Raw genomic sequence first — 27087 nt, 5'->3', positions numbered from 1 at the left:
TATTAGCCACTTGATCTTGGATAGTGGCTTATCCTCTCTGAACCTCATCTGTAAAATGGGGATTAATCCCTTCCCTCAATGGGTTAGGAGGAGGAACAGATGCGGTGACACGGCATATGCCCGGCAGAAAACGAGGGCTCGCTGAAATCCAGCGCCCTGTTCCCCACCTGAGGTCCCACTGGGAACGTTCTCTCCCCTCAGAGCCCTGCGTACACCTGATTCCAAGAGCAACGTAGAAAAGCAAACCAGTAATACACCTGCCTCGCTTAGGTGGCCACGTTCTGAACTGCCGAGTCTGCTTCCTTGGAAGATGGACTGAGTGTAAGATTTTCCCACCAACTCACAGCTGAACACAATAAAAACACAACCGTGCTCCACTGGACATGGCAGGGCCCGTTCAGCTCATACACAGAGATGATGAGAATGAGTGAGCTCTCCCATGTCTACCTGTGGCTCTCTTGCATTTGCCAACGGCAGCCCTCCCTCGAGCCACTGGTCATGATGAAGAGAACACCTCGTTCTGACCCGAGAGGGCTGAGCGTGGAGGATGTCAGGTGTTACAAAAGGAAGAAGAAGGAACTTGGGATTTTTAGTTGGAAGAGGGAGGCTAAGGGACATGTTGCTATGTGGAAAAGAATGGAAATTGTCTGTGGGCTTCAGGAGGCTGGATTATATCCAGTGATTACATATGTAAGAATCAAGAACTCCATTACCCATTAAAGCCAACAAGATATGGAAGGGCTGCCTCATGAAAGAATAACCTTCCTGTCATAAGGAATATTCTGGCAGAGACTGAAAGACAATTCGTCAGTGAATGATGGAAGAGATTCACGGACCGGATAATGAACAGGAGCACGTGGTTCCTTCTAACTCTACAATCCAGGTGGCACGTCTCAAGTGTAAGGCCACATAAATGACAAAGCACCATGGGAAAATCCACCTATTTGCATAAGCAAGGGGAAGAACCAAGGAATTGATCAAACAGTCACAGCAACGTCCATTTCTAAATACACTCACCCTTCATTCTCATTTCAAGGGATTGGCTATGGATAAGTTAAATTCAACCTCGTGCCACTGTATAGTATCTCCATAAAATAATGCACAGTGCAATCACACATGTGGTTTCTACCGCATGAATGTAAAGACAAGTCACCCCAATTAAGAAGTTTTCATTAGCAACCAACACCATTCGACTTAATACCACAAAGTGCTTGCAGGCACAAGTGACTGCACAGTCTGTTCCCCAAAGGGAGGCAGCATCTCAGGCTTTCTGAGCTCTTACTTGGTTTTAAAGTCCTGATGCAGAAGAGACATGGGAGCAAAAGAAAAATTAGTGAAAGATCACAGGCTGCAATCTGTCACTCTGAATTTAAGTGGCTTGTGGAATGTTCTCTGGCTGCTGCTTTTGCTTTTCAAATGTGAATTCGCTGAGCCTCAGAGTTGGACATGAATCCACACTCCTCCACAGGACACACATCTGATCCATGCCGGGCCCTGAAGCCCTGGCCCAGCTCCTTTGATGTGTGCACATGAGAGCACGACCTGGAATGTGCACGGAGACCTGAGCAGTCATCTGAACTCCACACCCTTCTCCTCAAAGCTAGCCCTTTTCCTGTGCTAACGTGTCCTCGTATGCAAGGAGCTACAAACCATGGAGAGAAGGAAACACACAACCAATCCCAAATGTGGGGCCCTGAACCACTGTAAGACGGATCACTTACAAATGGCTTGGAACCTCTCTGCCCCAGCACTGTGCCCAGCCAGCAGAACCAGAAGGAAATAATTAAATCGCTCAGATCCTCTGAAATTAATACTCAGGGCTAATGGTGAGATGGGTAAGATTCGATCGCAGGGCTGCAGACCAATTCCACAGCTGTAATACGGCTATTAAAATGGTGTGGCCATGGATATTTAGATGAATAAATGGATTTAAACACAGATTCAATTTTTAACCCAACTCTGGAAGTGGTAAGATATGAGAAGACTAATGCAGCCACCGCTAAATATGTGGTTTACCACTCGCCTCCCTGATGAGAAGTTGCTGGAACACAGGGCACAGCAATGGGGAGCAGGGAAGAGAGAGAGAGAAGGTGCTAACTCAGAAAGCAGTGCAGGAAGCATTCTAGCTCAGATGCTAGCTTTTCTTCTTTAAATTAAGAATGTGACAGTATGACACTAATAGGCAAATATTTATGGAATTAACTACACGACAACTGTGGATGTGTTTTTATATAATGTCCGTTCAATCACTATTGTCTAGCTTATACATCAAATTTAGATTTTTTTTTTTGTTTTTGGCAAAAGAAGCATGCTGTAGTCTTCTTTACAATTAATAGAGGATGCTAAGAACAGATTTTCAATCAGTGCTTCCATACAGGAAACAAAAAAGTCAATGTTTTAGAGTTCCACCTCTTGTTGGAAAGTGACTTTATCTGAAGAGTAAACAAGAGATTCAAAATGAAGTGTGAGGCCAGCCCAGAGCCCCTACGTGAATGAAATGGAATTTATCTCAAATTAGGGTTTGCCAACAGGTGAGAGACTTATTTACAATTCTGGGGAGGAGGGAGTAGATTGTGTGAGAGAGAAAACAGTGGAGAAAAAGAAGAAGGAAAATCATAAGAAAAAAAAGGAAAATAAGTTTGTTTAGCTCAACAATCAACGCAACAGTAAAACAACTTCAAATCGAGCTGGGTTGGCGCCCTTCTAGCAGGCGGTTTCACGGGAGGCCTCATCACCAGCCGACACGGAACTTCTGGGGCCCCATACTCACCGGTGAGTTCCTCCAGAGCAGGCTGTCCACTCTTGGTGTAGTGGCTAGGCTCCATGCTCACACCGGCGGAGCTGGACTCGGCAGTAATGTTCCCTTCGGTGTCTGTCTGGGACCTTCACACACAAACCAAAGCAGACAGCTTGTCACGAGCAGTCACTACCACATCTGGACCGCTGTGGTCTGACCACAGCACCCACCATCACCTCCTTCAGCAAGAAGCTTTAGGACAGAGCAGAGCAGCAGACTGACGCTAAATAATTCATCAGCACACGTGGAGCAATGTCCTAGAAAGAGAGAGCCACCGAACTGGAAAAGATGAAATATTCATTGCCCAGATGGAGGGTCTGCAATCCCTCACTGGGGAACGCTGCTCCAAGTCCCCATCAGGGAGCTAGGTCCAGCCAGAACAACGCTGGAGAGGACTGGGTGGTTTGGATCATTTAACCTATGCCAAAGAGTGACTTCTAAGTAACCAGCAACATCAGCAAGTCAAGCATAAAGATGACTCCATTGACAGCCCCCGTGGCTCCCCCCGTCCTCCTGACACGGCTCTCTGAAACGATGACTGTAAAACCAGTCAGGAGTGGGTGCCAAGCAGGTGTGCCTGCCCTCTAGGTCTCTGATTCAGCGCTCAGATCTTCTGACATGAAAGGTCTCATTGATCATTATTTCAACACTTGACTGAAATCTGTACTTCCCCAAACTTTCTCCACGCCCTTATTTGTCAAGCAAATTGAGGAAACCGCTTCATGCAATGTGTTCTTGCCACAACTACCTCTGCTCATTCAGGCACGGCATACGAATGTACAATTACACTCAGACGCAGAACCCTGGTATAACATTATGAATTCATTAGCATCCCGAGCTAATTCCACCAGATTTCACTCTCTAAGAAGAAAGCGTTTGCCAAGAATGTGAATTGTCTTAAATGTGGGGGATGTACTGATAAACCTCAAGTCATCCATCTATTCATCCCCCCTTTGCCCTCCTCCTGCAGCCATCAGTGCACAACTCCTGTAATCTCTACCCAGAAAGGATTTTCATACTCCCAGTGCTCCTCTGTATCCCCTGGCAAGAGTCCATGCTCTCATCATCTCTGCCTAGGCCCTGCGAGCACTCTGTAAACAGGTATGCTGCCTCCAGCCTGGAGAGTGCAAATGGCAGCCAGGTGTGGGAACCAGTCCACAGATTTATTCTTACCGGTCTGCATAGTATTTTAAAGCTTTTGAATTAGTTTAAGCATTTAAAAATTGGGAGATTTCAAAAGAAATATCTGGATTTCTGCTTTCTCCCTTTCTTTTCTTACTTTCAGTTAAAACAAGAAAGTCTAGGAAGACAGCTCACTGTCTTGCAGGTCGCCACCTGCTGGTGTTTTTTCAGGAGGTGGCTGCTCCCTCTAGAGGCAAGAAGTTCCCTCTGCCACAGTCCCCTGCATCCTGAGCCACTCACTGATATCATCTTTTGGGGCCCAATCAGGCATCTGAATCCCTGATCTCTGCTCTAGACTGTTCCTAGGTCTGGTCCACCCCTCACACCATCCTCCACTGATCTCTGTGATACTGCTGTGATCCGATCACCCTCTGATTAAAGGCCTTCAATGGTTCCCCTCGCCCACAGCATCAAGTCTAAAGTCCTTATTGTGGTAGAAGAGGCCCTACGTCACGGGACTCTTCCTTCCTTCATTTCCCCCCATCTCCTCCACTCCTCCACTGTAAACACAGCCATGCCCCATGCTCCACCCACATGTGGCTTCTCTCCATTCCCAGACCATACCATGGCCGTAGCAGAAACATCTTTGTAGTTACGGGACCTCTGCCTAAAGGCCCTTGCCCTCTTTCTTCCTTAGTTTGTTCCTAACCTACCTGTAAGACGCAGTTCCCATGCCATCTTGGCCTGGAAGCCTTTCTCGACTCTCTGCCAACTGATCGCCCCTCCTCCTGTGTGCTTCTACAGCACTCTCCTTATTCTCTGATGCCTGGTTATTACAACGTGACCTAATCAACAAATCTTTCCTCATCTAGACTGAGCTCTCTGAAGGCAAAGACTGGCTCTTTTGACGTGTGCACATAAGAACATGATCTGTTCAAGTTCATGTGCTGAGCAGGCACTCAGCCAGGGCGTGTTGCATGGATAAATGAGAACTTTTTAAGACTAGAAGAATGCTGGGTACTGGAAGGAACATTAGACATGGAGTCTGAACACTGAGCTGGCTGCAGGTCTGGAGCCCATAACTCGATAGCTGTGCACATCTGAGTAAGTCGCTTCACCTCTTTGACCCTCAGGATCCTCTTCTGTACAGTGGGGGAAGACGACAGCGACCTCCTTGGCTGCTACAAAAATCCCGTGAAATGACACAAAAGCACTCAGTCAAGTGTAAAGCGACAGAGGTGTCCAGTGTTACTTCTGAATTCCTAAATATAATTCATTCTGAGTGATTTTAAAAAATGATGTATCTTCCTTTTATCTCTTGGTAACATCGCTAACATGGAGAGGTTCTGGGGGGAGCATTGTAAGTTACATACAGTGAGCCATAAACTTAAAAATTTTAGAGCACAGAGGGAGTCTAAATCATTTTCTAATATCCTCTAATATAATCCAATCTCCTCACTCTACAGATGAAGACACTGAGGCTGAGAGAGAGGCAGAGATTTAGAGTCAAGACTGTTTCGTGGTTAAGAATTTGGTCCCTCTGGTTAGAGAGACTTGGGTTTAAACACTAGCTCTGCTAGCTATTAGCTCTGTGACTTAGAGCAAGTTACTTAATTACTCTAAGCCTCAGTTTGCTCATCTATAGAATGGGGATAAAAAGATAGCTAGCTCATGGAGTTGTGGGAAGGAATAAATGAGCGAAGTCATGAAGAGCCCTTAGCTGGGTCTCTGCACACACCTGTGCATGCTCCCAGCTGTTCCTGCAGCCAGGTCCCAGGCCCACACAGGGAGTCACAAGCTAATAAAGACAGAGCCTGGCGCCCTAACTCTTATCCCAGTGCTCTCCTTCCAGGCCCCTCCCTGGCTCACCTAAAGAGGAAGGCACCTCAGAGGGACCAGAGGACACCACACCAGGTGAGCATTAACGTTAAAAGGCAGCTGGGCAATTTTCTCCCTCCACCTACTTGTCAGACATTTGCTCTTTATCGTTAAGAGTTTTTCCTCTCATGGAAAAGCTTGACATTTTAAAAAAAGGGATTAAATATTTTACAATCTTTCACATGGTTACAGCCAAAAAAAAAGAAGGCGTGGGATTGATCAAAGACTGTCATATATTTTAATTGTGAAAATGCAAATCAAGAATCTGTGAACAGTGGCTTGAATATGCATTACCTCAAGACTATTAATGTTATTGGAATGATAAAAATTCCATGGGGAGCAATTCGGGTGCCTCCATGGCTCAGAGAACAACTGTTTTAGACGCCCTGCATGCAGCCGAGTGCTGAGTCACTTCTGAGCCTTGGCACTCTTCTCAGGACTGTTAGCTGAGCTGATGACTTGATTTAATAAAAAGATGACTGTCTTCCAATTAAAAAGTGTGGGCGTGACCCTCACTGAAGGGGAGGGGAGTGGAGGAGAAGGGAAGCGGGATGAGGCGAGGTCTGACCTTCCCTCACTGTCTGGACCAGGCTGGCTTCACTCTGAAGTCCCTCAAGCCACTCTTTCCACCAGCTCCTGGCAGGAATAGTAACAGAGGCTACCAGAACACAACTCAGGCAGGGAGAAGGGGGAAAGCTAATTCTTCAGGGAACCACAGAAACAGAGGAAGCTGAAAGTCTGGGGACGAGTCTACACATATGAACAGGCATGTAAGTGCATGTGCGCCTACGGGCATTTGCATCTTACATCTGAATGTGTACTTGTGTCCAGACTCATGTGTGACTGTCAACGTATGTCCATGCCTAGGGGTGTACAAGTGTGTGCACACAATTGTGCATGTGTATGGACTTAGGGTAAGAGCTGTAAAATGAGTGCCTAGAATATGACATTCAATCTTAGTCCCCTTTGGCTCTGTAGAGGCATCAGTTATCATTCAACTATGCAGTGTGGCCAAATACACCACACGTCTCAAGCACAGGATCAAGCTGACTACTCGAGCAAGGCTCTGGGACTCCCTTGAGAGCAGTGCTCGGGGAGCCTCCACCTGCCTGGAGATGACTCACCCTCACGTAACAAGGAGCACCCAGAGCCAGGGTCCTCCATCCCGCAAAGGTGTGCAGTGCAGGCTGAGAAACCGGAGGCTCTCACAGGCCAGAACTCCACAGAGCAAGCAGCACCTGGCTCCACAGAGTCTCCTGTGGCCCCACGGATGTGTCATCAGAGACACCGACGGACAGATAACAGACAGAAGGACGGAGACAGACACAAACACCCAGACTTGTCCTCAACACACCTGGGTTCTTTTGCCTTCTAGAACTGGTCCCTCCTTACCACTTCCCTTCTTCACCCCACTCTCCCTTCAAAAGATCCCAGCACACAGCAGGGACTGAAAAAATACTTCATACGTGTGATACGGTAGAAACTGTGAGGATCTGAAAGTTCAAGACAAACAGCTCTGTGAGAAGAAGTCTCGGTTATTCAGCAAGGTGGGTTTTGTGTTTTCTATTTTTACAGGACATCTAGGATGCGTTAGGACTGATGCTGGAACCAGGCGAGTGATCCCAAACCACCCCTCACGTGTCTGCTCTCGCTGCTGCTTCTGAAATGCCCCCGGGGCCCCAATGCCCAGTGGAATCCTACTCACCCTGGGCTCAGCTCAAATTCTACTCTCTTGAGCTTTCTTTGCCCCCCCCTCAAGCACACCGTGTAGACCTCTGTTAGGAGCTTATCAGCTGGTACCTTAGCTGCCTGCTCAAATGCTCCTGGAGGGCGGGCCTGAGACTGCCCTCAAAGACCTGGCATCCGCCAGGAAGGCTCCTGTGCCCAATGGCCCAGGAAGGGCAGGTGGGTGGCCGCTCCTACCTGTACAGGAAAGGCGCGACTGTGGCAGTGTTGGGGTGGCTGTATTGCTGCTGGGGCTGAGGTAGCTGAACACTGACAGTATTGCTTCCCGTGGTCTGGGTGGTCCCCAGGGACCCACTGACAGTCTGGCTGCTGATGCTGTGGTTCAGGGTGGTTCCGCCTGGGCCTTTTCCTTCTGAGGACGCCAGGCTGGAGGAGGAACTGGAGTGTCTGCCGTCCAGCTGGGGCTTCTGCTGCGGGAGCCCCGAGCTCGGCTTCCCACCCCGGCTCCGCTCCCCCTCCTTGGGGGGGGCAGGGGCACTTGGGGACTTCCCGGGCACGCTCTTCATCCCTGGTTTTGGTATTCCACTGTGGGGAGGGGCTGTGGCCTCCTTCTTGGCACTGTTGAGCTTTCCCCCTTTGGGGATGAAGCTGGCAATCTTGGAGGACTTTTTTGGCATCTCGGTCACGGCTGCCCCACTGGGGTCTTCCTTCGCCCCCTCTTTGAGGTCTGGCCTCTCTGTCACAGAGGCTCTCTTGGCGAGGTCCTTGCTTTTCTCCTTTTCCTTCTCCCGCTGCTGCTTCTCCCTTTCCTTCTCGCTGCCTTTCGGGGAGCTCTTCTTGCTGGTCAGCGCCCGGCTGAACGTCCTCTGGGCGATGCCCTTGAGCGCAATCTTGGGGCTGCTGGAGGCGGGGCCCGCCGCCTCGATCTCTTCGCTCTCTTCGAAGCTGGGCAGCATCTCGAGCCGCTCACAGCTCGTGTCCCGGGGGGCCGGGCCCTCGCCCGCCTTGGAAGCCCCTTTACTGTTGAAAAGTTTTAGCTTTTCCAGCATGGACTTCTGATTGCTGGGGGCGGGCTTCATGGCTTCAGGGCTGGGCCTGGGGGCCTCGGGCACGGGCTGCTTGATGGCGAGCACGGCCGACGTGGCGCCGTGCTTCACGCTGACCGACTTGCTGCGCCAGGGCTTGGAGGCGGCGCCGGGCTGCGGGATGGCCGAGGAGGCGCCGCAGTTAGCCGGAGCGGAGGGGCCGCCGCTCTCCGAAGAGGCAGGTGCATGGTCGCTCATTCCGGGGTAGGAGGAGGCTGGGCTTGCCGATGGCTCTGCAGAGACGGGGAAGAGAAAGAAACCCGAGTTACACCTGCGGACCTGCCCTGAAGACCAGGGAGGGTCGGCCATGGTTAGACAGCCAATCGCTCCCGACCCGAACGCCGTATAGCTCCATCACCCGCTTTGTGCTTTGTGCATTCCCTGTGGTTCAACTTTAAATCCCACCTTGACTTCCTCCTGCTCTCCATCATGCACAGTTCACATCCCCCCATCACATTGTGGTGCATGCTGTGCAAATACACGCTGATCTTAACATCAACATACGTGAAGCACAATTAAGCACATAAATTTAAGGAAAAACAAAAACCCACACCGCCACCGTGGTGGTGTAAGAAAAATGTAGGAAATATCTACTGTTTTGAGTTATTCAACCCACAACCCCGTTTCCCAGTTATGCCAAACAATCAAGACTTATCCAACTTTAAGAAACAATGTAGCAGAGACATTAAAACAGAACAGGCGAAAAAATAAAGAGAAACCAAGTACAATCTTTACAGAATAATAACCACCCACAGAAGTTGCTACATCCTATCAAAGCATCTAAGTTTTCCTGTGTTGGCATTTTTAAAGAGTTACAAACATGAATCAGGCTGGACTTAAAATAAAAAAGACTTTTTAGCTTCAGAGTGTAGACTGTGCACATGGCTTCACCGTAGGCAAGAAAACACGCAGGTTATCTGAAAGTCAAGGCTTCCCCCTTGGCACTCAGGGCGTATTTCCCCAGCCAGACTCTTTTCTCAGAAAAGCCTCAAAATATTTCCAAACTAGAACTGGAATTATTCTGGGAAGGGCAGGTTCCAAATTGCAGTTCTGCTGGCCACCAGGGCGGCCCAGATCTCGGAGATGCAAACTGCAGCTCCCTTCTCCAGGCAGCGCTCAGAACGGTACGGCGCTCTCCCCCGTCAGGCAGCTGTCAGAGAGAAAGTGGCGGGGAACGATGTCGCTTCGCCCATGGCTGAGCCCCACGCCCACCCACACCCCGAGCCCACCTGGTGCTCGTAGCAGCCAGGAGGTGGCCCTTCAGCACCCAGATAGTACGTCCCCGCCTGCACAGTCACGATGCCAGGACTTACCTAGCAGCAGCCACTTTCTCCCACAACGATTCCCTAGGAAAAATTCTCCAACTGAAGAGGCTGCCCTTCCAATTGTCACAAGTGTTTTCGGTTAAACTGCTCATGTTTCTAATTAACTTTTGTCATCCGCAACTGCTCCAGTGCCCAGAAGCCTGGCGGGATTAACGGCTGCTTCTTCTGCCCTTTTTTTTTTTTTTTTAATACCTATGTTCCGCCGCCTTCTAGCAACAGAGTAAACTGTATATAGAGCGGCTTTTTATGATTTAAAAGTCAACGGCCGCCAAGGCCGAGTGAAGGCAGCCCCTGTGTGGGACACGAGCACAGCACGGCGCAGAGAGCTCCCGGCAGAGGAACTGCTTCCCTTCACTCGCAGCCGCTCGGGGAAGCCACAGCTCCAGGGTGATCCAAAGCAGACCTCCCAATGTTTTAAAACACATACATCTTCCTGACTTACTGGGATTTGGGTTTGGAGGGGGGTGCTGCATAATCCTCCCTAACGAAACCCGCCGGGTGTTGCTGGATCTCTTCCTGGGAAGAGCTGGAGACCGGCTGGAAACAGGCTCCGGGAACCCACCCACACTGCCGGCCTTTCTGAGGGTCTCCACAGGCCTGATGCTGCCTACGGAGGGCCTCCTGGGGTCAGGAGGTGCAGTGCCAGGCACGTTGTGAAGCGGGGGTTACTGTCCTCATTTTACCAGTGAGGAAACTGAGGCAAAGAGAAGGCTTATGATTAACCCTAAACCACAGAGCTAGACATGGACGTATCTGGGATTCGAACCAGTGACACAGTGCTCCTGGGACTGCATGACAGGTACCTCCTTTGATGAAGAATACATTTCAACAACAGCCACTTAAATGACCAGAGTGCTTTTCAGGCATCAGCATTTCTACTGCAAGGGTATGTTCATGACATCATGGTGGGGCATGGACCAGCCTGGCCACTGGAAAGGAGGCAGCCTAGGCCACAGTGGCCGGCGCTCGGGGTGAAATACTAGTGACCCTCCAACCCCAAGTTCCACTTAGGACAACTGCCTTCCCTGCTACCTGGGCTCAGGTCTGGGGCAGAAGCATTCATTCATTCAGTATGTTCATACTTATCAATATCCATTCATTCAGTGAGCACCTAGTAATATGCCAGACATTCTTCTAGGCACTTCACAAAACAAAGATCCCTGCCTTCATGGAGTTCACATTCTAGCAGGGAGAAACAGACGGTAATTAATCAATTTTATCATTTGTTAGAAAATAACTGCTAAAGAAAAGGGGGTTTGGTGGGCAGGTTGCAACAATGTCCTTACAGGAACTATAACATCACATTCAGAGGGACACCCCTCCTTCCTCAAGCAGTTTTAGGCATATTCCCTACTGAGCATAAGTACATGGATCAACGGGACCTCTGTGCTCCCACACATTCCTTGGAATGGCTATAAAGCTTGCTTAAAATGGTTTTGACAAGAAATGCCCCTACTTACCATTTCTGTGTATTTTTAACACTAACATACACAGCTAGACATTAACCCACAGCTAACTAGCTAACGACGGACTCAGAGTTAACAGACACCTGGCTTGTCTAAGTGAAATGTGGGGACTCGCTGAAGACGCATGTCTCCTTCAGACGAAAGGTGCTAGGTGCAGGGAAGAGCTCACACAACGCAGGCATGACGGACACGCACACTCACTGCTCAGCCTGTGCCAAACGGCTCCCAGGAACTCCTTCTCATCTTTTAAACCCCGGCTCAAGTGCCTTCTCCTCTGTCACGCTACCTGAGACCCTCAAGCTGAATGAACTGTCTGGGTTGCATCAATGGCATTTTTCCCTACTCTGTGTTTTCCTAGAACCTTGTCCACACCTCTCCATAGAAGGATTCTGGAGGGCCACCTCCTTACACCAGGAATACAGAGGTGAATAAAATGCAGCTCCTGCCCTCTAGGCACTCACTGTCCCAAGGGGCAACAGACCTCAAAACAGAGCACAGAACAAGGCAAAGGACTGTGGAAGGCTGTACAAGGTACCACGAGACCCAAGGATGGGGAGCTACTAATTCTCCCATCTGGGAAGGCTTCTTGGAGGAGGTGACCCTTGAGTTAGTTGTCACGCCACGTTTCCACTGTGGGTTGGCTGGTTATTCCACAGGTCTGTGAGTTCCTCCAGGACAGACACACCCTCCTTGATTCGTCTTTGTGTCCCAAAGCTGTCAGAGCATAGGAAATACTCAGGATACAGTTTATGAATCGTTGGTTGGTAGTTTTGACTTTTGCCAAGTCACATTTAAGGCAACGGAGACACAAGATTTGTGATTAGTCATTAGGGTTTTATTAAAACTTGTCAGCCTAAACTCAAGGGGAAAAACCAGGACCAGGACTCCGAGCCTCAGAATTTCTACTTGGCACTTAGCCAGGGCTCCCCTGGTTGTGGAATCGTGGGGACATTTCAAGGCTACTCACTGCAGCACTTGGAGATGATTCTGAATTTGGTTTTTAGAACAGAAGTTTCCTGAGTTGGGTACAGGGCAGCGGGACATCTGAGGATCAGATCGTCAATATTTTGTGCTTACATCATGGCCAGAAATCCCCTCAATAGTGAAGGCGGCTCCAGGTCGTGAGTGGTCTTGTCCAGATCAACTTGACACGTTTCTGTCCCTCCTAAAGTGTCACACCAGTGACCCTGGCTGAAGTGGCTGTTTGGGGCCTGTTCCTCTTTCTCTGGAAAGCAGCCATTTCTAAAGCCGGGGTTCCGTGATTCCTAGCATAAGGCTTCCTCACCAGACTTCTGAGATGGCGAGGTAAATGCAGAAGAGGTGTGGGTGGGTAGGCCAAGCCTCAGGCTGTGTCACCAATCGATGGTGTGACCCTAGATATGCCATTTTGCCCCTCTGGGCCTCAGTAGCCCCATTTGTAAGAAAGAGGATGAGCTCCTCTAGAGTCCTTTCAGCTGGTTCCATTCAAATCTCAGTGAGTCTCCGAGAGGCCCTATGAGGCTAGGCCACGGCAAGTCTTGTCCCAGCAGGCCCCAAGAACACAGCCCTCACTCACTCACTGCTATCATTACTCTGTGCTCGGACTTACAGGTGTTTTTTTTTTTATCTTTAAACATTCCCCCTCCACAGTTCTCTTAAGATGTTTACTAATAAATGAAGGAGAAAATCTGGCTGGGTCAAGGTATAGTCAACCTTGAGTGAGTTGCTTGTGAACTCAGAAACACTAGTATTCTACGAAAACAAGTATCCAAGTGTGTACACTGCCAGGGGTGTGGGGTAGGGGTGGGGGGCGAGTTCTTTAAAATTAAGAGCACTTCTCCCCCCAATAACTAATAGCTCTTGTTTCTTTTCTAAGCATGTGGACCTTTGTTAGAGCAAAGGAATCTAAGAGAGAGAAAGGAGAAAAGCATCAAGAATGTTCTGAACATCAGTATTCCTCCAATAATGCTATGTGGGCCACTGAAGTGGATGAGACTATTGTCAATGGCACATGAATGAATATTTTTATATTTTAAAAGTTGTATGTTTATTTTATTGCATATTAGAACAGATAACTAGTCCATATAGAAATTAACAGTTTCATGGATATTAAATGTAGATTTAAAATTTGAGTTGATTTAAGGAAAATATGAAATAAATAAAAAAAATAAAATCTGGTTCACAGATTTGGCAAAAATCACGCAGAAGATTTGTGAAAGACTGAAGTTGTGGAAACACTGTTCCATTAAATCAAGAAATACTTACTTTTATATAAAATATATAATAAGTATTTTAGAAACACTTGCTTTATATTAAATCTATTCTTTTGGAAAATGAAATCAACCAAATAGAAATCAAATCAGAAGGCCCACATAAGGACTAGGTTCCAAACTAATGTGAAATGGCTACCGTTTAGAACTTTATTTATATGTATTTTTTTAGCACAATGTTTTGCTGAGAATGGACAGATCTGGCAACATGGCCAAGCCTTGTTTAGCCAAATATAATTTAAAAAATAATGGCTTTAGCAAGTTTTTGACTACTGAACATAGTAAGAATGACATATTACATCACACCCAATAAACATTCAAATATCCATATGTAAAACTGAAAAATGCAATATATGCATTTTATATTATAAAACATACAACTACATATATAAGTAATTATACATATTACTATGTGCAGTAAGCTCTGATATAGTCTACCGCAGTCCATTTTTCCAAACGCTGATCAAGAGCCCCTGCACGGATTCTATGACCCACTAGTGGAGGGTCATGCCCTGCAGACTGAACATCCCAGTTCTAACAGACCCGCTTACGAGGCTCACCCCACCACCAACTGACAGACCATCACAAGAAGGAAAAGTCTCATTTGAAACATGGCAGACAGGATGCCTTTGAAGAAGAGAAAAGGCTTTTTTTTTTCAGAGTTTAGGGAGAGCATTCATCCTTCAGTGGGGAGGCGAAAAGTTTGGTTTTTCTGGCAACCAGCCTTAACCTTCCCTGACAGTAACCAAAATACCTTCTAAATGAAAATACTGTCTAAGGCAGATAAATAAGCATTTCGTCCTCTCTCCCTCCATGAAGGCCAACACTGGCCACAGGTCCCCTCTGTCCCAGCCTCTTAGCTAGGGAGACGTTGGTGGTCTGGTCCTGATGCCAGCAGGCACTCAGGGAGTGTGTTCTAGGCCGGCTGATTGCAGCCTCTGTCACCGCTACTGTGGTTTTAAACCTACCCTGGGGAAGTTTCCTGCCTAAATCCTTTCCAGAGTCTTCAGGAAAAGGCCTGATCATTGGGCCTGGGAAAATGTTTGCAATTTCCTATAATTTGTCAACGTGTCAATCTTGAGCACTCAAATTTGTTAGGATAATTGAAACCAGTTTTTTTAAAGTGTGTGGACTCCAGCCACACAGGCTGGAGATTATGTTCAGAGTTGCTCAGGTCATTTCTTTACAGCCCTATTGGCCACGTGAACCACACTCAACCCACTTGGTGATTCTGCAGCATTCCTTGAGCCTGGCCAGAGGAGCCTTCTCAGCACTGGTGCGATCAATGTCTAAAATTAAGGGCATGGGCTTAAACATAGTCTTCTCCTCAACTGTCTAGAGAGGATCCTTGGAGGTACAGAAAGGGAGAAGGGGGCATGGGAACCAAGGAAAATGAGATGGCATAGAGTAACAGTGAGCTGGGCTCCGGACCCACAGACTCTAAGAATCTTCTTGTGTCTACAATTCTGTAGGATCCTAGAACATCCAAGCTAGAATAAGAATGATGATTTACATAAACAAATATTTTTAGAAAGTTGCTATATTAATACAATCCCTATCAAAATCCCAGGAATGTTTTTTGCAGAAATAGAAAAATCCATCCTGAAATTCATATGGAATCTTAAGGGACTCTGAATAGTCAAACCAATCTTGAAAAAGAACAAAATTGGAGGTCTCATACTTCTTGATTTCAAAACTTACTACAAAGCTATGGTAATCAAATCAGTGTGGTACTGGCATTAAGGCACACATACCAACAAATGGACCCGATTAGAGAGTGCAGAAATAAACCTTCGCATATATGGTCAAATGATTTTTAAGACTATTCAATGGGGTAAGGATGGTCAACAAATGGTGCTGGGAAAACTGGAGATCTGCATGGAAAAAAATGAAGATGGATTCTTACCTTATACCATATAAAAAAATTAACTCACAATGGACCAAAGATCTAAACATAAAAGCTAACACTATAAAACTCTTAGAAGAAAACACAGGGCAAAAACTTCATCACACTGGATTTGGCAATGATTTCTTAGATACGACATCAAAAGCACAGGCAAAAAAACCCCCAAAATAGAAGTTAGACTTCACCAAAATTAAAAACTTTTGTGCAAACGACACTATCAACAGAGGGAAAAGACGACCTACAGAATGGGAGAAAATACATGTAAATCATATAGCTGATAAGGAATTGACATCCAGAATATATAAAGAACTGTTTTAACTCAACAACAACCTGATTAAAAAATGGGCAGAGAACTTGAATAGACATTTCTCCAAAGAAGATACACAAATGGCCAATATGCACATGGAAAGATGTTCAGCATCGCTAATCATTAGGGAATGCAAATCAAAACCACAATGAGATATCACTTCATACTCATTAGGAGGGCTATTATTGAAAAAAAAACAAAACAGAAAATAACAAGTGTTTGTGAGGATGCGGAGAAATTGGAATGGAACCCTTGTGCACTACTGTGGAAATTAAGGTGGTGCAGTCATTGTCGAAAATGGAACGGCAGTTCCTCGAAAAATTAAACATAGAATATGACCCAGCAATCCCACTTCTGGTTATACACCCAAAAGCAGGGACTTGAACAGATATTTGTACACCCATGTTCATCGCAGCATAATTCACAATAACGAAAGGTGGAAACAACCTAAGTGTCCATCAATGAATGGATAAACAATGGGTATTGTTTGGATAAATGAAGGGATAAACTAAATGTGGTATATACATACCACGGAATATTAATTCAGCCTTCAAAAGGAAGGAAATTCTGACACATGCTACAACATGGATGAACCTTGAAGACACTATGCTAAGTGAAATGAGCCAGTCATAAAAGGACAAATATTGTATGATCTTACTCATAAGAGGTACCCAAAGTAGTCAAATTCATAGAGACAGAAAGTAGAATGATGGTTGTCAGGGGCTGGGGGGGAGGAGGAAATGAGGAATTAGTGTTTAATGGGTACAGAATTTCAGGTGTGGAAGATGAAAAGTTCTGAAGATGGATGATGATGGTTGCACAACCATGTGAATGTACTTAATGTCACAGAACTGTACATTTTTAAATGCCTAAAATGGTAAATATCATACTGTGTATATTTTATCCCAATGGAAAAAACAGGATTGTATTTAGCTGCAAGTAACAGAATTCTGACCCCATGCCCTAAATAGGTGAGAGGTTCACTATTTATTTCCAGTGCTTATTAGCACAGGGCCTGGCACACACTTAGGGCTCAATAAATGTTTGCTATATAGATAAAAAAAAGTTTCTCTGTTAGTTTGATGGTTAATGAATCACATGAAATTATATAGTTTTGAATACTACTTTATTTGTACTATTTTATTCTAGTTTGAAAAAAGCAACTTATGCTTCAAAGGAACAGTGATCCTTTTCAACAAACTCTAGCAGGCAAGCAAATATGCCACCTGGTTCTTCCTCCTTAAACTGGCCACCACTGACTCTCTGGTCAAGCAGCTTCCTCTGACTGGGCTGCCTCACTGCCCGCATCATTGCCTCACATCCACACTTGACCTTAGCCCCCAGTCTACCTCCCATGCCATTTCTTCTAGGAAACCTTCAGAATCCCCAAACCAGAAGCCCTCTCTTTGCATCTAAAGAGCCACAGGGCTCTGTCGGGGCTTCTCTGGGGTCCCTGTCACTCGCTGCCCAGTGCTGTGGTTGGCTGATGCACTACTAGGTGCCCGAAATGATTGCTGGAAAAATCAACAAACAAATAAAAACTATCACCCACACTGGACCCCTCCATATGAATCAAAATTAAGATCAGGTGTGCCTGGCTTTCCCTTCTGGGCTAACCACGCCAGCTCTCTCTAAAGCCAAGTGAACTCAAAAAACTAGAAACCTTGGTGATGTTTTTAATGCTTTTTCTTCTATGAATGGTGGAAATTCTGCTGTACTGGGTCACTGAAAAGGTCATGTACAAATACTCCAGTGTCTTGCGATGGTGTGACCCCCAAAAATGTCCAGAATGTAAAAGTGGGTTATCCTAATAGACTCAAGCCATCTCTGTCTCGCATGAGCCACAAAGTCCCCGGTTTTCTCAGTGACTTTTTCACCTCGGGGGCAGGGGAAGAAGCAGCTCTCCCTAGCTGGAGCAATTACAGCTGTTTCTCTTTAATATACGACAAGGTAATTCTTTTTCTTCAGTGGCTTATTTTGGATAAAACCAAGTGAAACCATGGGTGATGAGGTCATTTGTTTCTCTGCTGGTAGCTAAAAAGCAATAAAAGAAAATATGGAAGCACCATTTTCCTACATAGTTTTCATTCCATTTTCTCCAGTTCTACGAGGTATGGTTTCAAATCTCACTTAATGTCATAAAGAACTGGAAAAGCTAAACAAAGGTTAACTGGCTGGAAATATTAATATACAGTTGGGCTAACGTTTGACCTTGTATAACACCTTAAAAAGAGAATAGATTCTTAAAATCTTTCTCTCCCTCCCACCCACTCTTTAGATCAAAAGGTGTCCTACACATAGTTTTCAAATCCTCCCACTCAGCCGGATACCGAGACAAATCATTTGACTGCTGACATCCACAAGAGGATACCTTTAAAAACAAAGTGTTCCTAGTCTTGATTTTTCATTTCTTGAAGCCCTATCACCCTCAAAACACCTCCTTCCTCTCTCCTGAACTTATTTGTTCAAAATCCCAAGCAGCATGTTTCAGGAGAAAGCATTTGTTTTAATTGGTCAAGCCATTTCTCTGTCTTGTACCATATATGGCTGTAAGAAAGCACAAAACTGGCCACAGAAAACCTTCTCCCTTTCTGCAAGGGTGTATGAAATTTCACAGAGAGATTATAAACACTTTACAGGGGGCAAATCTCATTCTTGCAGGAGGTCATTGTCCATAGCTAACAGCTCTTTGGCAGAGTACAATGGTTATACACTATTGTAAATACATCCCTCTAAGATAGAGTTTCTTAAATTCTGCAGGCCCCCTCCTCTAAGATACCAGCACAATCTTCCTGCTTTCTCTTGGGGCAAATGACGGCCACTCCAAAATAGGAGCCCCCAGTGCAGTGTTAAACCTAAATGCTCTCCACTGAAAAACAGAAACAGGCAGTAACAGAGACAAGGGGTTCCAGGGTCAGGTAACTTTGGAAAACGGAGGGCTAAATAGTAGTCAGTTTTCTTGCCTGCAGGGCTTCTCAGAGCCTTTAATAGGCTTACTTGTACTGGCAATATCCAAAATGATGATGGGATTAGTGTGATTCCTAAATGTATTTTTGCCATAAAACTGATTTTATGGGATAGCTTAAGCAGCCTAGCATAGGATGCATTTTGGTAAACACTGCCCTAATGGAGGGAGCAGAAAATGGGCACACAACCCAAATAAGGTAAGACAGATAAGATGGCTGTCCAACAGGTACCAGTCACTAACCAGGAGAGCTATGCAAGGGAGAAGAAGATGCACCGTTTTCCCCTGTGAAGTTATAATTTGGTAGACTGCAAAATGCTTTCATGATATGCATCTTCAGCATTAGACATCCTTAATGTATATCTGTTCCCTTTTATTTCAAAAGGATGAGTATAAGGCTCTGTTTTTGGCTACAGCCAAAAAACTCCATGAGTACAGGAAGTAGGAGCCATGACTGCAGGTATGCCTAAAAAGGCAGCGGGTATGCGTAAAAAGATTCCTATCAGCAGTTAGGCTGTGACTCAGACCTGGGACATGCTGGCCACAAAAACTGATGTGATCTTGGCCTGTATTAAAACAGGAATGACATTCAGAACAAAGGAGGTGAGGATCGAGGATCTCGCCCTGCTGTGCACAGCCCAGACCACAGCTGGAATGGTGAAATCTTCAGAATTTTGGAGACCTGGAAAGGCTTCCTAGAAACCCACGACTTTAAGTCACTCACTTCCCAAAAAGGGAACAGAGCCTTGGGCAGGTAATGACTTCTTCAAGATCTCATAGTCGGTAAATGTCACAGCTGCTACCGAACTTAGGACTCTGGAGCTTGTTAAACAAGGTAGCTTTGCTGGCTTTAACCCCAAATCTACCAACTCAGAATCTCTGGGGATGGACCCAAGCAGCTGGCGTTGAACTAGCTCCCCTGGCGATTGCCATCCATACTGAAGTTCGAAACCAGGTATTCAAGAATTGGAGTCTTACTACAACACACTGGGAAATTGTAGCTTGCTCAGAATAAGGACCAGAATCTGACCCTAAACCACTCTCAATGAGGAGTGGCCAAAATGAGTGACCCATTCAGTTTGGAGAAGAGAGGAGTTGGGAAAAGGCAAAGTGGAAGAAAGAACTCTTATGACCAATGTGGCTTCCCATTCCTTTGATTTTTCCAACCACGGACACAGAACAACAAAAAGAAGGGTTACAACAGCACCGGTTGGGGCAGGCCCACAACTCAGGTCTGCTCTGAACAAGTGCGTGTGGACGGTGAGAGCCAGGACCCCTTACAGCCCTGGGGGAGTTGAGCCAACCTGTTCTTACATGTCCTCTGCTCTACTTCTACTGGAGCAGCTCTCTCTACATCTAAGATTGTATTTGACAAAAGGTTTCCATGGGAAAAAACCCTCTACAATATTAATAACCACATATTAATAAGAATAACAGCCAACATTTATGGAGCCTGCACTTTGTGCCAGACGCTATGCTAGAGAATATTTGTATTAAATTGACTTTTTTCATTTGCAGGATAAATCCAGTGGGATAGGTAATAATGACTCTGTTTCACCAATGCGGAAACTGAGGCACAGGGGTTTAGTAGGTCACCCAAGATCCAACAGATTAGTGCCAGGCAACTTCATATCAAGTCCACACACTTCAGCTGCACTCCTAGTCTACCCGCCTTAAGAAGAGACAATAAACTAAACTCTCCAAGTGCGTGCCCCTCTCTCGGTACAAGACAGAGTATTTTCATCAAGTCTTCTGTCAACAGCTTTCAGAGACTCTACAGCAAAGTTCTCTGACCTTGAACTCCTTCCCTGAGGAAAAAGAGAATTTTTCCCTCCAGGAGGTTCTTTTTAAAAATGAGAACGTCAAACAGTTGAGCAATAATTTAAAGTATGGTTTTTTTCTTCAAAATTTAGGATGCTGGCAAAATGTAATCTTTCTGCTGTTATTTTTTCTGCCAATCAAAATCAGAGGCCAACCAAAGAACTAGCTTATTGTATTTCCCTGGGGGACTCAATGCAGAAACTGAGAGCTGAATTGGACTATTATTCACTATCTATGAATGTATTATGCCAAATGTGCAGGAACAGAAGGAAAAAAGCAGTCATTTATCCTGATTCTGCCAAGTACGCAGACACTTGGTATCAGACAGATCAAATCATTTCAGGGCTCGTGGATGTCCCTGCTCCACACACGGCTCCACTGGACTTCTGAGCCTTTTCACCTGACAGTTGTCTTCTTAATGGAAAAACAGAATTTTTCTTCTGAAAAAAACGAAATACACTGAGGTAGGAAATGCCCCCAGAGACTGCTTACCGGCTTCCCTGACCCAAATCAGGAGGCAATTTCCTGCAGGTGTCTGTTTTGTTTTATGCAACCGGCCTGGCTGTGACAAGTTGGGGGTAGATTGAGTTTTTGTAAATGGAGCAGTCATTTAGATCAATCCTAGTAACTCTTCTGTAAGGCTAAGACATCTTTTAAAAACAAGACAATCATGATGAGGTGGAAGAATGCCAAGGTAATTGTCTTATTCTGCTCTGTGCTATTCACACCACCCTTAGGATTATGCAATCATGCAACTTTGTGGATGGGTTCAGCTCCAATTTAATAGCTTGGTAACCCTGATGTAGTTATTTAGTTTAGCTGAGCTCCAGTTTATTCATAAGTGAAAGTAAAACTAACACCAATAACTACCATTTACTGAGTGCCAACCAGGTGCCAGGTACCATCCTAAGTGCTTTAAATAATTTCATTTAACAAACTTATCTAATTGATGATTTCATTAATTCACACATAAGCATCTTATGAAGTGGATTTACTGCAGCTCAGAGATGTTAGCAACTTGCCCAAGTCAGGTTAGGAAGTGGCCGTGCATGAATTTGAACACTAAAGTCCAATGCTCTTAATCCACGGACTCCACTAAATGGAGACAGTGACCAAAGCTCTCTTCCTTTGCCACGAAGAGCAAAGGAATAATAATGGGAGAGCATCCTGCAAAAAGCTCTGCAAACAGATTGATTTTGCACTCCCCTACTAACATTGGGCTTTCTTAAAGTGAAGTATAGCTGTACAAAATATTGGTGGAATTGTTGTCTTCCATAAGCAGAGTGGGACCAGGGCACAGCCCAAAAGCCCTCTCTGACCCGACTCTATAGCGAAAAGCAGAACGGCCCTTCCCAAGGCCCCGTGCATTCTAAAGTACCCACATTCTGCAAGTAGCTCCCCCCGGCCCTGCCCAGGCTGACTGCAGATCGCTGGCAAGCAAGCTGCCCCTTGTTCCTCTCTGAACCAGGGCCCCGTGCAAAGCAGGCTTTGGCCCATGTGCCTCGTCCGCCTCACCAGGCTCGCTGGAGGCAGCCCAGTGAACACGTCTCTCACTGTCCACCGTGAGGACTTAGACCCTCCTGGCATCTGCTCTGTTTCTGTAAGACTCAGAGGGCTCTTCACGTGAATGACGGTGAAAAGAGATTCAAGGAGCTTCTCACCCGTGTGCGGGGCTAGGAGACAGAAAGTGGAGACCAGGCTTGCTCACGAACCAGCTTGGAGGTTTTAATGCACACTTACACATGCCAAAGCTTATTAAATGTTGTTCCAGGGGATCTCTGTCATCTTGAATAATGAATTCTGGAGGTACGGTAACCAGGGCTATGACTGGGGCTCAAAGTTATTTGGCAATGTTTCTCCTTGGAATCCTAAAACAACCACAACATTTAGTGTTGGCTGCTCCATCCATCCTATCCCATTCCGTCCCTCCAACATTTTGGACACATGTTCTGTTCCGGGTATTTTCCCAGGTGCTGGAGACACAGCAATGAATACATGGTCTATGCCTTTAAGGGGTTCTAAGTCTCGTGGGTGAGACGTAGCATAAAGCAGAAGTAACAACCAAGTGGAACCCTTGTGACAGGGAATGTTTATGGACTGTGGATCACAAGGTGGGTCTGGGAGCACGTGGGAGCCAAAGAAGTCGTTCAAGCTGTTTTCCCATCCCTGCATAGAACATTCAGAACTTAATTTTTTACAAAGTATTAAAAGGAAATGAAGTGTCCAGGCACCCAAACTTAGTGATTGAAATTAAATTCAGAAGGACAAAATATATAGATTCTCCACTCGATCAGGGTAAAATCTGGTCAGCTAAATGCATTCATAATGCTAATCTCAACCAGGAATTCTGGGGCATATCCATTGCACCCAGGCATAATGAAAAATGGGACATATAACTCAATCAGAATGTTATTCTTCCCTGCTCACCAGCACGCATATACTCGCTTCATCCAGCGCACGTACTGAATTTATTTCCACAATGAAGGATCCTTGCAAGTCACCTCCCAGGCGTGCAGACTCAACGCTTTCATTCTTTCCCAAACTTGGCTGACAAGCCAAAAGCAAAGTTGATGGTTTCAAATAATATGAAACTGACTACTGATCTAGTCACACCCAGCTGTCAATCCAGATACCACAAGTTCAAGGCAAATGACTAAATGTCCTTTATCAAGAGACACATATCACAATAACAAAGATGTAAATGAGTGACAGAGACCCAAATGCAATTTTATACTCCCAGTTTGGGACTTAAAGGCAGAAATGAAGGCAGGAAAAGACAACTAGCATTAGCCTCACACCCGCTAGGACTAAGCTTGGCGGCCAGGTTCTCTTCCTGAATCTTCACAACCACTGCCTGAGGAGGGCAGTATCAAGCCTGTTTTATAGAACAGTAAACTCAGGCTCAGGGAGGTTGAGTCACTGGCCTGGTATTACACAGCTGCTGAACGCAAAGGTGAGATTAACGCCGGGGACTGTCCAACATGGAGGCTACAGCTTGCTGCCTCAGCCTCATTCTCCTTTGTAAAAATTAATAGACCCGTGGGACCAAAGCTATGGAGTGGGGGGCGGGGGTGGGGGGTTGCAGGAGGAGAAGGGGGTAGCACACTATTTCTGGGAAGCCACTGTGTGTTAGGGTAATGAGAGCACCAGAATTTCTGTCAGGATGGGAGAGTCGTCTCTGGTAGGAGAATTCCTTGATAAACCACTTGGACCAGAGTCTGAAGCCCGAGGGGAACCTGAATGGACGCAACTGTCTTACAGAAGATACAACAAAGTGCTTGGTTACATCGAAAAGAGAGAAAAGAGGGAAAAGCAGTGGGCGGGACAAGGAAGCCAGGGGACTTGTGATAGGCAACGTTTTCCCTCCCTGTGACACCACAATACTCTGTCTCAAAAGTTACTAAAACTAGGACATGCTTGCTGTGAGTGGCTATCTCTTGGAAACCAGCAAGGATGTAGGGTGCTGTGTTCAGGGTGTTGGGGTGGAATGAAGACAACCTTCACAGAGAGCAGCTGGGGGCAGTCCATGGGAACTTGCAGAAATCCTGAAGTGGCTTCCAGACAGTTCAATCAGATCTCCCAAGAGCGAGAAGGTCTTTGCAGTATCTGGGCTGCCTAGTGCAGGTCCAGGACAGCTGATCTCTCCGTTTCTGCATCAAGGGCCAGCCATGCGTCTTTTCCTCCTGGCCTCAGTTTGTTCTCCTCTACCTCACACAGCCCCCCACTTCCCTAACCCATTTCTCCCTGTGAAGGTCACAGCCCAACTCATCCTCTTCTCATCTCCCCATCCTTTACCTTTCACAGGTCTTAGCCCTTTATGCTTACTACTAGTCTGGTACAGACTTAGCTCCCTCTAAGTGCATATCTCTTCCTCTAGGACAGAGGTCACCAAACTAGGGCCTGAAGGCCAAATCTGGCTCTTCACCTATTTTTGTTAAAAGTTTTACTGGAACACAGCCAGGCTCATTCATTTCCTTATTGTCTATAGCTGCTTCTCACGACAGTGGCAGAATTGAGTAGTTGCAACAGAGACCCTATGGCCTGCAAAGCCCAAAATATTTACCATGTGGCCATTTAAGAGAAAGTTTACTGACCCTTGCTCTAGAATATTAGTTCCTTGAAGCCCAGAGCTCTGTTTCATTCATCTTTTTATCTCCAGTACCTGATACAGGATAAATGTTGCTTGATAAGTGACTAAATGCATGCATGAGGGTAAGATAAACATCATTAGGTCAGGAACCTAACACAGTGGTTACTACAAAGAGGCTAATTAGAAATGCTTTAAAGAACTGAAAGAGATACTCTAACTGTATTTTCTAGTTAAGCCAGTTAACAGCAACAACAAAAACTTTCGTTTTAATGCACATTGATTTGTTTTTTCTCTAAAGCACGTTATTCCATTTCTTCTCCTTAGTAAACTTGGGTCTAACTGAAAACTCTATGTGATGCTTCAGGCTGCATTGCTGAACATTAGTCCCCATTACTGAAAATTACCGATACATGTTTAGATGTTATTTGGAAATAGGATAATTTGTATTCCAGTTAAATGCTGGAAGTTATTACTTTTTAGTACGTACACCAAAATATCAGCTTATTTCCCTATCATTTGCTCTTTATGATTTTAGTCATTAATAATAACAATAACAATAATAACAATACCTTATTGAGCATATACTGTGTAAAAGGTACTGCGCTAAGTACTTTACTTGCATTGCCTAATTTACCACTCACAATAACCCTAAGAAGTAGAGACTGCTACATCCCCACTTTACAGATGAGAAAATTGAGGCTTGGAAAGATTAAGTAGCTGGTCCAGTGTCAAATGACAGGTACACATCTGCCAGCTCCAGAGTCTAAGCTACAAATCATTGCTCTATAGCTCATTCACTCATTCATTTATTCATTCTACCAAGAAATACTTATTTAAGTCTCTGTATACCACGTTCTGTGATGGCAACAGTGAGAGAAGAGAATAAGGGTCAGGCCCTGATATCAAGGAGCTCGCCTGCTAATGAAGGATGGACAAGATAACCACAGCACACGATGAGGATGACCAGAGACTAAGGGCAGGGTGCTGTGCAAACTCAGAGAAGGGGCTTCAAACTCAGTTCCCGGGGTCAGGAAAGGTTTTCTAGAGAAAACCAAGTCTAACCTGAAATGTAACAGATGAATTAGAAACGGTGGGAAGAAGAATGAGGAATGAGGAGGACGGAAAGCATTTCCAACAGAGAGCAGCACTGACAAAGGCTGGATATGTGAGAGCACACGGCCCTGCGTGAAAATGCTAACTACTCCACGCGGCAGAAGCTTCCAGTGGGCAGGCGGGCCAGCTCATGGGGGTTTGGCAGGCATGGTGATGAGTGTACACCCTCCAAACAGTCAAGCAGAGAGGAGAAACGGTAACTAGGTGTTCGAAGGTCCATGTGCTAGAGGTTTGCTTGACTACAATTTCCCCCTTCTCAACAAAAATCAATTTCTTCCTTACGAAAATCAGATTAACTTCTGATGGGGATTCCCCAATCCCCATCAAAAACTAGGCCCCTGATGGCCTCCATGATGAATTTAGCCCCTTGAAACCATAACAGCTGGTATAAAGTCAACACTCAATCAGCGTACACAAATGAAGGCACTGGACTGGTGCCGCAAAGCTGCACACCACGTCAGAGCGGAAATGAATTACTGACTGGAGGTAGTCAGCTACCAAGCCTTGAAGCCAGAGGAACAGGGAAAACAACGATTTTAACAGCTGGCACCAGAGCTCCTCTAAGAAGCTTCCTTTGTTTAGGAAATACCTTGGATATAGGCCACTCCGAGTGTGGAAGATGAGGCTCTGGGGGCATGGTCTGGAAGGAGACAAGAAAACAGAGATAAACTGGGCTGCATAAGAAAGGGAGGGAGAGGGAAGGATGACTGAATATAGTAGGAAGCTGGAATCTTAAAAACAAAACAAAAGGTGGCCACTGAGAAATTCCCAGTGGCAGAGAAGCTGAAGGACTTTTACGAACAGGAACATCCAATATTCAATTTGAAGCTGTTTGCATTGCAACACTGGAACCCCTCCATGGCCCTAAACTTGCAGGAAAAACCTACTATGCCCAGAGCCTTACGTCACTCTTTCAAGGAGAGGATGAGTTGGGGCAGTTCCAGGGGTGAGAGAGAAACTGCACACAGAATGGTAAGATGTGTGGTCTACAAGCTCAAGTATTTCAGCAAAACAGGAAGTAGGAACAAATACAGACTAACAGTATGTAACCCCACCCTCACCCCAACAAAACAAAATAAGCAAAACGGAACACTTCCAGAAAGATTAGGAAGCACACTGGGTCGTCTTCTACCTGTGAGCTGGGGATCAATTTCATTTGAATCTCAATGGTAGGCTGATAAATGTTTAACAACTGACTCCGAAGAAAAAGTTCTGATTTATAGCATTTGCTGATTTCTGCAGTGTAAATACCCCCGCCGTGGCAGATTCCAAGCTAC

General features: G+C 45.8%; 1 protein-coding gene across 3 annotated transcripts in view; it reads right to left on the bottom strand.

Annotated features, from left to right (window-relative positions):
• Positions 1-27087, bottom strand: part of NAV2 (neuron navigator 2) — a 710120-nt gene that overhangs the window by 155101 nt on the left and 527932 nt on the right. For all 3 annotated transcript variants that reach the window (XM_058546129.1, XM_058546130.1, XM_058546128.1), the window contains exons 7-8: positions 7721-8801; positions 2771-2883 (exon numbers count right to left, since the gene is read on the bottom strand). In XM_058546129.1, the coding sequence (XP_058402112.1) occupies positions 2771-2883; positions 7721-8801 (1194 nt within the window). The remainder of the gene's footprint in view (positions 1-2770; positions 2884-7720; positions 8802-27087) is intronic.

The sequence above is a fragment of the Diceros bicornis genome, chromosome 7 (assembly GCF_020826845.1).
Source record: "Diceros bicornis minor isolate mBicDic1 chromosome 7, mDicBic1.mat.cur, whole genome shotgun sequence".
NCBI lineage: Eukaryota > Metazoa > Chordata > Mammalia > Perissodactyla > Rhinocerotidae > Diceros > Diceros bicornis.
Note: the sequence above shows the minus strand (reverse complement) of the source record. Positions and strands in the feature narration are given on the sequence as shown.